This window comes from Triturus cristatus, chromosome 5_2 (assembly GCF_964204655.1).
Source record: "Triturus cristatus chromosome 5_2, aTriCri1.1, whole genome shotgun sequence".
Taxonomy (NCBI): Eukaryota; Metazoa; Chordata; class Amphibia; order Caudata; family Salamandridae; genus Triturus; species Triturus cristatus.
Window position 1 is genome coordinate 223,167,606 of NC_140588.1, and position 15,717 is coordinate 223,183,322.

The following is a 15,717-nucleotide window of genomic DNA, read 5'->3' on the forward strand; positions in this document are numbered from 1 at the left end:
ATAGAGTAGAGTGGTGTGCCGTAAAGTGGAGTGGATTAGAGTGGCATAGACTGGAGTGGCATAACATGGAGTGGAGCACAGTGTCAGAGAGTGAAGTAGAGTATCGGAGAGTGAAGTAGAGTGTCAGAGAGTGGAGTAGTGTGTCAGAGAGGGGAGTAGTGTGTCAGAGAGGGGAGTAGTGTGTCAGAGAGGTGAGTAGAGTGTCGGAGACTGTAGTAGAGTGTTGGTGTAGTGGTGTAGACAGGATTATGCATGACATGGTAGCACACTGCTATTAAAGAAAACACATTTTCAATTGAAATGGCCATCACGTTTGAAGACACACAGTTTTACTGATAACATCATACAACGCACAAATGTTAATGTGCTCATGTGTGAAAATTGGCCTCAACTATTTTATTGAGTAGTGTCGTAGGGCTGAGTTGCATAGGGTGAATTTAGGGGAAGTGGAGCAGACTCTTGTAGAGTAGAGGGTCAGAGCGAAGTGTCGGAGAGTGGAATGGAGCAGAGTATCTGGAGTACAGTAGAGTCGAGTAGAGTGTCTTTAGTGTAGTAGAGTGTCATGGAGTGTTGTAGACTGGAGTGGTATTGAATGAAGCAGCATAGAGTGGAGTGGCATAAAGTGTCATAGATTGGTGTAGAGTGGAATTTAAAGTCTTGTTTATTGCTCATTCACTTCTAAACGCCAGCATTGCTAATCTGGGGGTGCTACAGCACCCCCTTCTCCCCTACTTCCAGCGTCTATGGCACAAAATTGAAGAAGTGGATTGTTTAAGTCATGCTATTCGTAAACAGCACTGAGCGAAATAAACAAGCTTGTAGACAGAACATTGATCTTCACAGGCCCGCAAGATTGATATCCTGGCAGATATAATTAGAATCAGTCAATCAGAAAGATAGGAGGCAGAAAACCATAAATACAGCATATTTACTGCTATATACTAGCATACAGGAGAGAACTGAAAACACACGTATCGCGAGGAAAAGAAAAGTTTCCAAAAAGCGAGCCCTCACGGAAGAATACAAGGAGCCAGTTAGAGTTGGTAAACAGGCTATGCACCACAGGAGAAACAAAGACATACTGGACAGCCTACAACAATTAAATCCATTAAATCGAAAGCAAGCTAATGCGAGTTACAAAATATCAAGTGAATGGTAAGCAATGGGTAGAATGCATTTGTAGGGAAGCTTTGAGCGTTTTCCCAATATGTCTTTGCAACCAGACAGTTGCGCTGTGTGGTGGGCTTCAACCTAAAACAAGCATTTTCAATGCAATAGGTCTCGCAATTGCGAGATTCTAAGCTATTGGCATTGTAAATGATAATGCCTTTTATTTTATGTGTTTTTCAAAGCAACACGTATATAAAAGGCATTGTCATTTCCAATGCCAATAGCTCAACTCTTGCGAATGCGAGACCTCTTTAATGCTCGCCGTATTCAGGTTACAGTGAGCAGCGTCTAAAGAAAGGGGTGCAGCCAACATTAAATTGAAAGCGCGTATGGGGCGCTCTTACACACAGTGTAAAAATAAATTAATAAAGCTTTTGTAGCGCAGCCGCTAAAGTGAAAGCTGTTGCGCTGTAAATTAAATAAATAAGCACGTCTGCTAAAGTGAAAGCCGACCGCGCCATAAATTAAACAATTAAATAAGCGCTAAAGAACCGCTTACATCCCCTTATTTTATGTATTCAGCCCTTCCTAATAGCTCACTTTTTGTGTTTCCTTTACACTCAGCCAGTGAACAACGGCTGCATCTTTTTTTAATGCATCTTTTTTTTTCTTCCAAAGCAACTCAGCAATTGTGTGATGCAAAAATGTGCTGAGAAAGGTCTGTCAGAATAATGTCCTCCGTTTCCCCCGAAATGTTTCTCTTTTGACAGCTGCCTTTCAGAGCCTGCGTCACAGACGGGCCCGTCACATAGAGCACCAATCTTCTTCACCTTTTATGTCAGCAGCAAGACGAAGTTTGAGGTTCAGAAACCTGGCATAACAATGCAATTCCAACAACCGGAGGAGCGGCTTATCTTTGCACAAAGGAAACTATGAGGCGAGCCAGACACCCATGTCTTCATCTCCGCGACGTTCACGGCACTAAATGCTAGATTTTTTTTTTTTAAGTGCATTGGCAATGAATGTAATTTTTTTTGGGTGTATTTGGAGTTATCTGCGGAAAGCCTACTGTCACCCCCGAGAGCTTTAAAAAAAAAAAAGCCTATTTCCACAAATGGACAACTAGGAACTACTCTGGTATAATCATATGAAAACCCCATTATTTATCCTGCGGTTAGCGGAGGGTGAGGCGTGCCCCCCTACACAGAATCTGTTACTAAGAGCTCATGATGGTTTGTGAGTCTCCAGGTTTGTCGCATAGTGAAGCGTGAAGCTATTTTCCTGTAAGCCTGGTCAACCATTTGGTTTGAAATGGCAACAGGAAAATCATACAAATGCCTGATGTATTCCCTCATCAAAACAAAATGTTTTTTCTGTGACACAATGTATCCTTAAACAGGCTGGGCGTTCTGCAAAGCGTGAAGTCCCTGAGAGGAGTCACATTGACACAGTGCAGTGAATGACTGGTAAACACTCCATTGAGGCTACCTAAGATGCCCCTCATACAGAGGGAAATAAAACAAACTACTCTTGTACAAAGCTACTATAGTAAAATCCATTATTTACTTTCTCACGATACTGTTATTACTTATCTTCCCATCAGTGTATTTAGCATCAGGCTCAGAATTGGAAAAAATTGTAGAATTGTAATTTGCCACTCTGTGTGCATGTTTCAAGCACTTTAGTCTCAAAGGCACAAAACGAATTCATTTAATCTACCAATAACATTTTGCCACGTGGGAATTTGCTGTTCAGCGCTCGAGTGTTTCTGATCTTCACTTTCCGATGAAAGCCAACGAGCCGGTGATGGCCCACAGACGTCTCCTAAGTATCACTCCATTATTTCAACATCAATCTGCGGCAAAGGATGGACTAAATCCATGTTGATGTAAATGCAGCTCCAGCTCAATAAGAATGACACCCCAGTTCACAACTGGTTGGTGAACAACAAGAATATCTGCAGAAAATCATGACCTGCTTACGATCCACACATTACGGCATGGTGAACAACATTCTGGGCCTGAATCAAACCAAATGCAGGGATCCTGGTTACAAGAGGCGTCCCTAGAACATGCTTCCACTGCTGCTGCTAGGAGTGCAGGCAGCATCCAATTCCGCAAAGAAAGGGAAAACATTTGGTGTGTGGTTTGAATCCCCTTCTTGTTTGCACAAAGGATCTCTGGTGTCATCACAAAGAGGGCCAGCTTTATGGTAATGAAGCTGAGAACGGTCCTTCGGCTCAAATACGCAGAGAGCAGATCACGTCAATCCTGCATTGAAAGCCACCCAGTGGCTACCAGAAGAGTCCAGAATCCTAACCAAGATGTTCTATCATATCCAGGGAACCACCTGGAACAAAGGGTGACCACCCTGACCCTCCCAGAATCCGTGCTGGAGTCTTGTACAGAGCGCATGCACAGCGTCGTCAACTAACCGAAACACAGAGGCCGTTCCCTGGCAGGGCAAGGTCCTACACTATGGAACGCCCTGGACTCCCGCTTCCCAGCAAAACCAAACTAAAACGGTTTCAGGAAACTCCACAATGACCTATTCAGAAGTACTTTTTACTGAAGACCTTCCCCCTTAGAAATGAGATGAAAGAAGGTCAGTTTAGAGTTTTCTTTTTATCCTACTGCACTCTAAAAAACACACTTTGTTCTTCCATTTGCTTTTCTTTTCTCATTTTGTATTTTTCCGTGTTCCCAAGTTTGCACAGGATGAGTCCCGGACCTTTACAAAACACCGCTATTAACCTAGGTCGTAAGACGTTTGTGGAAAAGGCCCTGTGGAACACTGAAGTAGCAGACAGGCTTACCCTTTATACTTCAAATAGAAAAACTTAAAAAATATTAAATATTTTGCCGTCTTCTTTCAGGGCTACTTCAGGTTTGGCAGAAACAGCTTGTTCATATTATCCATTTCGGGGAGTGGGCTTTCTCAATATCGTATTATAAGAGAATGGCACTCATTTTTACCCAATGCCAATCGAAATTTGCAAAATATTTCCATCTTCTTCAAAATGATGGCATAAACCTAATGAGGTTAAATAGAAATGTTCCCAGGACCCATCTAGCATCACACTGGCACTGACAGACACCCCCCCCCTCCCCTCCCCACCCCACCCCACCAAGAACCCATCAACCAGGCTTCATCGCAGAATCAATGCACAAGTAGGAGCTATGAATATGCAAATTCGTGCAGAGGTACTTCCCCTTTTCCTCTTCAAACACTCCAATTGTTTAGAATAAAGTCATAATTTAAAGGCATGTCACTGTGAATGTGACTGTTAATCAAAGGCAGACCTGACTCAAAGATGACTGTCAATCACAGAGGAATTTCATTCCATCTAGGGCTATTACTGCAATGTATTTGACAGGCTCTGAGTAAAGAGAAGATGGAGCGGTGGCTAGGGCCAAGTGGGTTCAATGCTAGGACAGGATAAAATAGGAAACATTTAAGTACAACCTACAGAATAAAATAAGAAGTTTCTCTTATCAGAGAGAACCTTTTCAGCCCAATTCACGTGAGGAGCAAAGCAATAATGGTGATCTCGTACTTTGTGCATGTGATTGCCGGTCGGACTTGGTTTATACACATGTATTTCAGAGGAAAGTTCTTGCAATGGTGCTGATATGGACCGCTCTGTCAGAGCGATAGCGTTGTAAACGAAGATACACTCTTGTAGGCAAGTAGTCAAGTCTCCTAGATTGTAGGATGAGGTTTTATTGAAGTGGGAATTACTTAGTTACAGGTTTACGGTAACCTCCCACCAGGAGATGCATCCTTGCTGCTCAGTCCACTCTCTCCAGTTGACATTCACATAGATCAGGCACCCATCAACATTACGTGACCTCACACACACACACTGGCTGAGCAGCAGGGAACTGAGAACTGAGGAGAGGATTCATAGCAACAATCACAAGTCAAAAGACATCATCTATTTTCAGAGAAACAATTGAAAATAAAAATAAGTAATCAAACAGTCCAATAAATATTCGAACTCAATAAACATCAAATCAAAAACACAAAAGATGGAAGAAAACGATCAATCAGTCCTATGTATATTAGACTCATAAATATTCAAGCGGCAACTTCAATTTACCCCTACCGTACACAGTACATCCTTAATCCCCTAGGAAGGACACAGCATTATGGTGTAATACACATGCCCCTACACCCCTAACCCTGTAACTTCTCATACCCTCTTAAATCCATACAGATATCCAACTTAAATCCTTACAGACATCCTCACAAACAAGCTCAACCTGAACACCCCCTTCTGAATACACAACAGGAACAGAGGCATTAATAACTCACAGAGCAATAGTCCAGCCACAGACATTAGTCAACATTGCACCACAAATTTAAATAGAATGATAGGACATAAAAACATAACTTAAGCAAGTAACACATTGTTTACTACTCCAGTGAGCGGCTTCTCACCCGAAGACATCTCAAAACTCCAGCTCCAACATGAACTCACTGTATAAGTTGTTCCTCTATCCTGAAGGCTTCCTAGTACATAATGGCCACCAAATGATCCTCCTCTCTTTCTGTAAACCACCACTAAGAGGATAGTCCCTTCCCTGAATTGTGTGTGTTTCCTCAAATGGGCTACAGCGCATGCAGCAGCTAGGCACGTTCCTTCACACTAGTCCCGGCATAACAGTGCAAATGTGCATGGTGCCTCCTCCACATGCCAGCCAAGTACATCATCTGATCCCTCACAATAACTTGAACTTGCGTTGTAAACACGCATACCCTGCAACAATCCACACGCTGGTCGCTCTCTCCTCATGCACGTGACACCATCACATGACAACGCGGATGAGTCCTGGCACTTGCAGCACATGTTATTTTAACAGATTGCACAGGCTCAAGAAAGTATACAGAGGCTTCCCCGCATGCGCTGGTTAAGTGTGTCTTTCAATGATAATAACACCGACCACTAAAGACACCCATCTAAGCACGGGCTTCTACCATCACTTGATGGTACTAAAACACAGTTCGTAGACGCATGCGGTGACCCTCAAATTTTAACCACAAAGGTTCCAAAGTGCTTGAGAGACACAGTTACAACACAGCACTTTAAGCGCTTCCTAGGACTCCACAATCATGCCACTATACAAAACTAGTGGGTTACATTAACATAAACCCCTTCACATTCCACAAACTCTCTCTGCCAACTGTTATTGCTGCTCACAGTGTATAATAAAGTTGCACTTCAGCACTTCCAATGGCATATGCCACTCACTGCCGGTTGGCTCATCACCATGAATGATGCATAATCTATTCTTCTGTGAACAGTTAAGTAAACCCCCCTCACAGTCTGCAGGCTGTCTGGCGGCTTGAGATACTGGTGGGGCTCAGGGTATCCACTTCTCCTCTTTAAATGTCTATTTTCTTCTTAGGTTTTCTATCTCTCTACGCTATGGTTTTCTCTGTAATTGTATCTACTCTTCAATCTCTTTTCGCGCATAGGTTTGTTCTCCAGTCGTCGCCAGTGTTGTAAATGAAGATACACTCTTGTAGGTAAGTAGTCAAGTCTCTTATATTGTAGGAGGAGGTTTTATTGAAATGGGAACTACTTAGTTACAGGTTTAAGGTAATGCCCCACCAGGAGCAGCATCCTTGCAGCTCAGTCCACTCTCTTTAGCTGACATTCACACAAACCAGGCACTCATCAACATTCCGTGACCTCACACACACATTGTCTGAGCAACAAATAACTGAGATGTATGGGGAGGATGCATAGTAACAATCACAAGTCACAACAGATAGTCTGATGAAGGATTTATCTCTGGTATAAAGTGCAGGTTCTGGCATTCTTCTCCTGTGCTAAAAGCTGTGTCCTTCTGTCTGGCTCTCAGTAGAACAGGAAATGTTCTCATGCAAGCTTGGATAAGTGTTTCTTCAGAAGCTTTCATATAGGTAATTTGGCCAGAAAATGATTCAGTGGGTTAAAAGTTCACTCCTGACATCAGCAGTAACCGGAATGTCACAAGTTCAATTCCTGGTAATGCTGAATGGGTCTTGCATCAATGAAAGGCTAGGACATGCATTACCAATAAAAGGGTTCATAGTAACATCTATTATTTGCTGTGCACAGAAATTACATATGTGTGTAATAAAGTTTTTTATAAAAACAAGCAATATTAGCACTCAGATTGGAATGCCAGGAGCTGGCTAGCCAACCAGAATGCTCCTGTTGCTGGCTATAAGAAACATTGCAGGTCCACTCAGGGAGCTTACTGAGGCTTCCAGTCCGTTGCTCACGAGAGCAGCAGGAGCCATAACTCACCATGGGCTCTAGAAAACTGCATTTTCAGTCCTGCAGCGCTCTGCTGCAATTGCCTTCAAAGACGCTCCTCAGACTGCATGTGTTTTTATTGCAGCTCACGTCCCAGCGTCTGGGTTCTCCAGCTCTTGCGCACCGAGGGAAAATGTGAGCCTGATTGCCACAGACCAGTAAGACGAGCGTTGGCAAAGCCAATGGTTCTCGCTTATGGGACCTACTTCATTTGCCAACGTTTTATTGACAAACTATACAATCGCCTCAAAGTTGTGGCTAAAGAATTTTTAAAAATGCCTTTGATGTAGCCATCCACGTCGATTTGTAGGTTCCACACCAGCATGCACACGTCTACAAAATAATGCTACTGCTTTTCTTTTTTTGTTTTAGTTCCTGATGTGCTGGATCAGTAACTAAAAAGAAAAAAACAAGTAAATGAATTTTTTTTATTGGGTGGAGGGAAGCAACACAAGGGGTCAAGAGCTGTCGGGTCAGACGCAACATCAAGGGTGCAAGTGGGGGTGGTGGAAGGAATACAGAGATGGCTCAGTGTCTCAGGCTTCACCACTGCTGAGCTGGAGTTGCTCAAACCCTTTTTGATAAGTCGCACAAACATTGTCTCTTGGCCCCATATGCATGTCTACTGAGTGGCTTGCAACTTGCGAATTACCCTAGGGCTAAGCAGCGCCCCCATTTTATTTAATCTCTATGTACAACCTTTGTAGGAGTAAGTGCGCGCCTTTGGAGTTAAATCCTTATCTTACACTGAGTACACCAAAGTTTCTTCTCTAGTTCGATAAGTAGACTGCTGATTCTTTCAGCAGGCTGGGGGATCGCTCACGTGCCATTTAGTCATTGATTACGCAGAAATATACTAAATTCAATGGAGATAAAATCTGAATCTTGATCACTGGTAATGATGCCTCTGGCTAGCCTGCTGGTCTGCTCAAACTGGTCCTCTGCCACCAACAGACCACAATCCAAAATTTGGCATGTTTTGTTTGGTCAAAAGCTCACCTTTCATGCTAAAGTACAGAAGGCAGTGGGCTTTCCACAGCTTACAATGCTTAAAAAAACACCTCTCCTTTTTCCCAACCTTCATGCACTCCTTGGTGCTGGCCACCTGTGTCCTCTCACACTTGGTACTACTGCAACGCCATTTACCTATAACACCTTGCGCAGAACTAATCAAAACCTGCAGAGATTACATTTATATAGTTGCTTGGTTTGTGTGCGTGATCTCCATAGGAATGGCCACATATCTTCTAATTAAGGAGTTTGAACTAAAACATGGTGCTTTGCAGTAATTTCAAAGCACTAGGTGACAGATTTGCTCTGAAACGTCTTGGAAGCCATATCGAAGATATTGGTGCTTGGACAGTATCTATTGGTGAGTGGGGATCTCTACCCTGGGAAGGTGGGGTCTCATTTAGACTTCCACTCATCTATCACCACACTGGTTACCGGTGAAGCAGCGACTGCAGTATAAACCTCTCCACATTGCACTCTTGCTTTCTACAAGATCTCTCTTTCTCTCCAATCTCTATTAACCCCTGGTATGGCCCTAGGATCAGGGTCCCTCCTTCTTCTCAAAGTACCCATTCCAAACAAGCACACTGTGGTGGTAGAGCTATCAGACTGGTGATGTCCCAGCTCTGTAATGCTCAACACTTGGAATAGCACTGTAGCACCGGTGTCATTCAGTTTTGCAAACCTCCTTATACATAAACATTCTGTAAATTGTTTCCTTCAATTTCTTGATTTTCCCGTCAATGACAGCATTTATCGAGGCTGCCTTTATTCAAAATTGACTATGGGAATGGTGATCGTGGAACCTGACAAAGAGGGCAATTGGTGGCTTAAAATCTAGGAGCAACTTGCCCCAATTTCAGGTGACTTTCATTTAAAGGTAGGATGAAGTTCAACGCACCCATCACGTTCACACTGCACTGGTGGTCCAAGGCCGCTTGAATGTTAAAGAACACATGCAGTAATCATAAGGTGGCAATATATCTTTTAATATTACACCCCTTCTTTATGTTGGCTGCTTGAAGGAATAAAAGAGGTCAGGTGGCTGCCCTTTATGGACAGAAGGCTTAGGAAGCCTCTCCCAAGCGCCTTCAGGAGAGAGCTCAATCTAGGCCATTTCTTGAGGGATGTGTTAGTTGGGGAATACTAGGTAGGCCTGATCAAATTTTCATTGCCTGGATCACATAAGGCAAATGACGGTCTATTTGGTAGCCCAAGTTTGAGAAGCATGTGGTGGGCCGTCTGAAACCACAAACAAGAGAGCGTTCCATATCTGCCAGAATATTTGAATTTAGGCCCCCGCAACTCTACGCAGTTTTGAAATCAGCTTTGAATTATGTTGATTACAGAATGCATTTAGTATGTTGTAGGAAACAAGGCATCACCTGATCTCACAAAAAGATAAGAAGGAACGAATAGTAGATGAGGATATGAGACCACACCCTTCTTCAGACAAAAGGATACACTTCTGAGGGAGTGACATGTAGGTAAAGAAATACATATATTCGTAAGGTGTATGGTCAGTGTTTCTTACATTTGTCGCCCCTGTGTTACTGAGGTGGTGGACACACTCGAGAACAGGCAGGCTTCCTGGGGGGGGTGGGGTGGCTCTTTGATCCCCAGCTGTTCCACTCACCTCATACTCCTCTTTGAACCCGTAGCCTTCCGAGCACTTCATCTGGGTGATGTGTTGCAGCAGGTCAGCTACCCGGATGGCCGGATGGAGCTGGGCTGTCTGGTAAGGCACGTCTGCTGGTTCCCGCTTTTTGTAGGTGTGCGACTGGGCTAAGCTGCTGGTGTCGCTGGCCATCGTGTGAGTCTCATCTGTGGGACAGCGGAAAACATAAACGAGCAGGGTTACAAGCACATCGAACAATTCGCACAGCAATCACAGGTCTCCGAAAAGGCTGCTTGCTCGCACCTCCGAAATGGTTGTTGACTGAAATAATGGCTCAATAAAACCTTGAAACAACGGCTAAGGCCATAAAGGGAAAAGGAAGTAAAACAATACATTTATTTTATGGAGACCGCAAGGCAGATGAAATAGGTGGAAGAACAAGCTGCGAATTCCTACAATTACAAGGCGGTCAAAATTATTCATTGTTTTAGAAATTGTTTGGGGGCAACTTGCACAGCTGTCATCTGAAGCCAAATGACAAGGAAGCATTTTTTTGCTCAAGCACTCTCAAGTCCCACGTGAAAAGACTTGCATTATATCTCGTGTGCAGATAAAATACTAGTGCACAGTGAATAATTTGTGAGCAAAAACAAATAAAAAAAGAGTGCACAACATAACATACACAGCAAGGACTGTGATGAAAGTGTACAACATGTTGAAAGGAAATACAGGACAAATGCAAGGGTTTCATCCACTCAATGGCTGGGATGGCATGCCACAGCGCGGTGTCACAAGAGGCGTGAAATGTTATGTGCCACCCATCATGCAAGCCAACATACGAGAAAATGATAAAGCCAGCCGTGTGGGAAGGGATATGGATGAAGAGCACAAGCAGGTCTCCCGCCCACCCCTTTTCACACCTCTCTAAGGGGGGCAAAAGGGGAACTTACCATTGATTGGCACTTTTAGGAAGATACATATCAGGAGGAGAAAAGAGGAGGAGAGAAAGGAGACAGGGCATAAGCAAAAGCACTCACGAAAACTACAGGTATTTTCTTTGTCACAATGTGGTCCCTAGCTACAGGAAGGGTGAGGCTGCAGAAGCACCGAGGGTCCATTTTCTGTTAAACTGTAACATGTATAGACTTATTTGAGATTCGATTATAAAAAACAAAACCCGGAAACAATCTCTCTTAAAGAGATGGGGGTTTGTAAATGTTGTCTGTTGCTATCGCATGGGGGCTACAGGTACCCAAGAGGGTGAACTATGTGAGTGTACAGCTAAGACATCCATTTTTGGGTACTTGCATGGTGTTACAATAACAATGAGGAAGGTGTCAAAGAAAAGATGAGCGATTTGTCTAGGAAGGCCAAATGGAACAGCTCGTAGGCTCTAACAACCAGGGATATAACAGAGAATGTTGTTCAACAAGGATAGTGAGATCCTTGCCCTGTGTGGGGATGACCTACCACATAATGCCTCTGGACAATATGTGTATGTAGAGCATGTTAATTCATCTGAGTGTTAAAACAGGAGCCCAAACATCTGGAGATTGTCATGCCATGTCAAGGCTGATGGTGCTGAAAAAGCTGTAAGAATAGGACAACAGGGAAAGGAATGACCGTTGGGTCAGTAGTTTAGTCTGACGGGGGTCTAGGACATGACTGACTCTAATTTTACTGGTGCCTGACGCTCATTCAAGGTTTTAATGCAAGGACCTTTCTTACAGAGACAACCAGCACATCATTAAAGGTGTGGACTGGACATTGGGAGAGAAGTCCAGGGGTTAAGGCCATCTCCTGTTAGCAGCAGTTGAAAGGAAGGGCTTTTAAGCGGGTCCTGCAGCATGCTAGACGATGATCCCTTCTAAGAATTTGTATTTTTTATAAGCATTTTCAGTGCCAATGAGTGATACAACTGCTTATTTCAAAGAGAAGAAATTGACTCCAGGAAATAGTCTCCAGAATCCCTTTGTAGATTAAATTTTGATACAAAAGCGGTTTTGGTGAGTCAAAGAATTTAAAAGTTTTCCAAAAACACACCATGGCTGCTTTGTTAAGCTATGCTGTTGATTTATGGGGCAAGTATAATTCCAGTCCTGACTTTGGAGTGGTTTCCATCTCTGTACATGCCACTATTAGTGGTTTTCCATTTTCTACTGCATCTCGCTATGGTTGCGTTTGGGATATTTTAAGGACTTTTTCCACATTATTATAACTACCTTGCCATGTAATTGGAAAGATGCCATGACCCTACCCTGATATTCTTTGCCACTAAGGGATGATGTCATAATGACGCACCATGGCAATGACGTTAGAAGCTCTCTTAGATGCATTTCACCTATTCTGCTCAATTGCTGGTGCCAATACTCTGCAATAAAACTAAAAACACAGACTGCGAAGCAGCCGGTAGAGGTTATTTGGTAGTTTGTGGATGCTGTCTGAATTGTTACCTAGGATGAATTACCATTGACCTGACTGTGACAGACTCCTGTGGTCATTGTCATGTTTCCCCTTTTGAATGTGTTCCATGAGTCTTCCTAGCCATGCAGACACTCAAACATCTAAGCCGACTTTAATGTGCGGAGTCTGAAATGTTCGGCCACGGGGTGAGTTGGCTGCAGCATCCTTTAGCACATACTGACCATAACAAGCATTGCACGGAACAACTGAAAACAACAATTAATTAAAAGCCATGCTAATTTCTGGTAGGGGATGTAGCCCAGGTATGTACAATAACAGCTAGGTTGAGTAATGCTTCACGCAGGATAGCACTTGGAAAATGGAGTTCACAGATAGTTGAGGGATGTCCATTCTCTCATTAGAAACGCAAAAGAAAAAAACATTTCTGAATAACTTAACTGATGGAATGTTCCTACAAAAATGCTCTGAATAATGACTGCATTTAGGAGTAAGGTCTTAGGTTTGTAGCACAATTCACTTACATTTCAACAGAATTCACAATTACTGGAACGCATGAGAAAAAACTTGTACTTGCTTCAAACATCAAAAATACACAATGCTGTACTTTTCAGGGAGGGTCACAGCAGTTAGCAAGCTTGCCCCAGCAATTACAGTCTTTAAAAAACATAAAAGCCAAGGCATAAAAGAGAGAGGGCACTAAAGAGGTGAAATACATCTGCCATTTCCAATGACCCACTGCTTATGGTATTGCTACTATCTGAAAATTGTTCCCCCTAGGTGTTGGAAGTGCGTCTTCCAGATGTGCTCATTCTGAATGAGCTGCCCTCGAGATGGAATCGTGGACGCGCCGTGATCCTGCTAGGTGCGAATGGAAATGTTGCCTAGCTGCTCCCCACACAGTTTTCATGCAGTGGTGTTGATGTGAAACACGGGTTTTTTTTGGGCAACTGCTATGTTCTTATATCTCTGAGCCATGACACAACACTTCAGCTCCAGCCTCCTTTTCGTCAACAGACGTGTATTCCCAACCAGTCATAAGAATTTCATTTTGCTTAAGATCATCCTTTAGCATGAGCATTTTGAGTCAGTCTAGGATATTATCTGGTGTCGAATCAGATGCCGGGACAATGAATGCATCCCAAGGCAGTAAAGAGAATATTACCTGACGTCAGAGCAGATAACTGGTAGGTATGTACATTTTGAGTCAGTCATAAGGATATTATTAACTGATGTCAGATAAGATCATTCATTGGCATGTCGATCATAACAATATTATTGGGTGACGGATCCGAACATTGGTTATAATCTATATTTTGATAATTCATGAGGATATAATCATCTGGTTATCGATTGGATTTTGCATACAGGGCCTGTCATAGGGATAATATTATCTGGTTTTGGATCTAGTCATCTGTTAATGAGCAGCAAGAATTTTTATCTTTGATCCACAATGCAGTAAGGGATCTGATCACTTCCAAAGTAGGAAGAAACATATTTACGATATTACATGAGTATGTTGTGGACTATATTGTCATTTAGATTTTCAGGTGTATTAGTTGGTCTTTTTCCCAGTATCAATGGATCATGAATAAAACTTACCTTTTGGTCAGACTCTTAGGTTGCTAAACATTCTGGTACTGCAGGACGTTTCAGAAAAAGTAGAGGACCTGGCCTGCCCGACAGATTCGATCGCAGAGTCAACGTGAAATCTGTTAAATTTGAACGCTTCGGAAGCTGTGGAGCATATAACTCAAGTACACTCCCATTACCCTCGTCTTCTAGCTCCAGAAACAAACCGGCCATATATAGCTGTGTACACTGCCTCCCATCCCCATTCAAACTCACAACCATCACAGAAATGTTACAAATACTATAAAAATCCACACTTATGCTGCTTGTGACTTTGCTAATTACCTGAAGTTGCATACTCTTTTCTAAACAATCCAATCACTATGTGGTTGAAATGAAACCTGTGGGGGGAGGGGACAGCCTTATTTAAAGATGGATTATCATACGCTCAAACCATACAGCACAAGGACCTTCAAAATAAACATATTTGTAAATCTAAAGAAGGGCAAATAAACGCCTTGAATGCGAAGGCAAAAATGCTGCAACCACTGGGCTCAACTTGATCAAGTAGAAGTTGAGCATTTCTGAATTAAACTGAATCTGCCAAATTAAACTTAAAGAACCCTTCCAGGCTATGGTGCAGTTACGGACTTGAGCTCCCTCAGCCAACACACACCACCTCTGCCCTACAGTGGTCAGCCGAGCTGGAACAACTAAACCATTCAAACTCACTTTCCGAATGGATCCTACAGGCTCCCAGGGGTTGCTATTATAGAACCTCTACCCTACATGACTGAACATGTTCACCCATACACATCGACCGTACACATGACTTGATAGGGTTCTTATCCCATTCTGGAGTAACCGAAAGGTTACATGCAGCATACTATAACACTCTTAAATAAAGAAATACAGAATTGTAGGCTTTTTACAATGTAATGTAAATGCTCCTGAAATGGCAAGTGTGTTACACTGCATCTTTAGGTCTGGCGTTAGTCAAGACCTTTCGAATTTACTAAAATGTATATGTATAATATACTAACTTACACAAGCTTCCTGCCAGTCCTCTTCATCCATTGGACTGTTATTTAACCATTTACCTTTGTTCTTCTGCCCATTGCAGCCCACAGCGTGGGGCAATGGGTCAACCCACTTCAGCTATTATATAACTTTACTGTGAGTGACAGCATTCTGCCCTTTCACAAGGAGCACATTCACATACAGAGTAGTTCCCTTAAGTGCCAGAGGCTAAGATGGCAATGTGCTTTTTGAGATGACCAAAACATTATTTTGCTTCTAGCCAATTATTATAATATTTTTTTTAGATTGTTAAGGACCTGATAGCTTCGCCAACAAAAACGTTTTTCAAAAACCATGACAAAACGAAATAAGCACTGACAAAGCCAAAAGGTTGACAACCAACACCAGACCTCTTGGCTGGGCCAATGCTTGACTTTTTTTCTGATGCCACGTATTAAAATGATTGCGATCATATTATGGGGTTTGGTCACTTCATCTTCCTCTCCTGTCGCAGCCCTCTTCCTCCGTGTAGTGGAACCTCCACCCTCGTCCTACACCCATAGTTCTGGCCTATACAAAGCAAGGAGTTCAGACAGTTAAATGACGACAACAATAAGTACTGTCGCCACACTTGCACAAGCAGTCAACGTCTACT

General features: G+C 42.9%; 1 protein-coding gene across 12 annotated transcripts in view; it reads right to left on the reverse strand.

The window, feature by feature from the left end:
* Positions 1 to 15,717, reverse strand: part of PTPRM (protein tyrosine phosphatase receptor type M) — a 1,478,792-nt gene that overhangs the window by 257,986 nt on the left and 1,205,089 nt on the right. For all 12 annotated transcript variants that reach the window (XM_085607017.1, XM_085607015.1, XM_085607014.1 and 9 more), the window contains one exon: positions 10,068 to 10,255. In XM_085607017.1, coding sequence (XP_085463143.1) covers positions 10,068 to 10,255 — 188 coding nt within the window. The remainder of the gene's footprint in view (positions 1 to 10,067; positions 10,256 to 15,717) is intronic.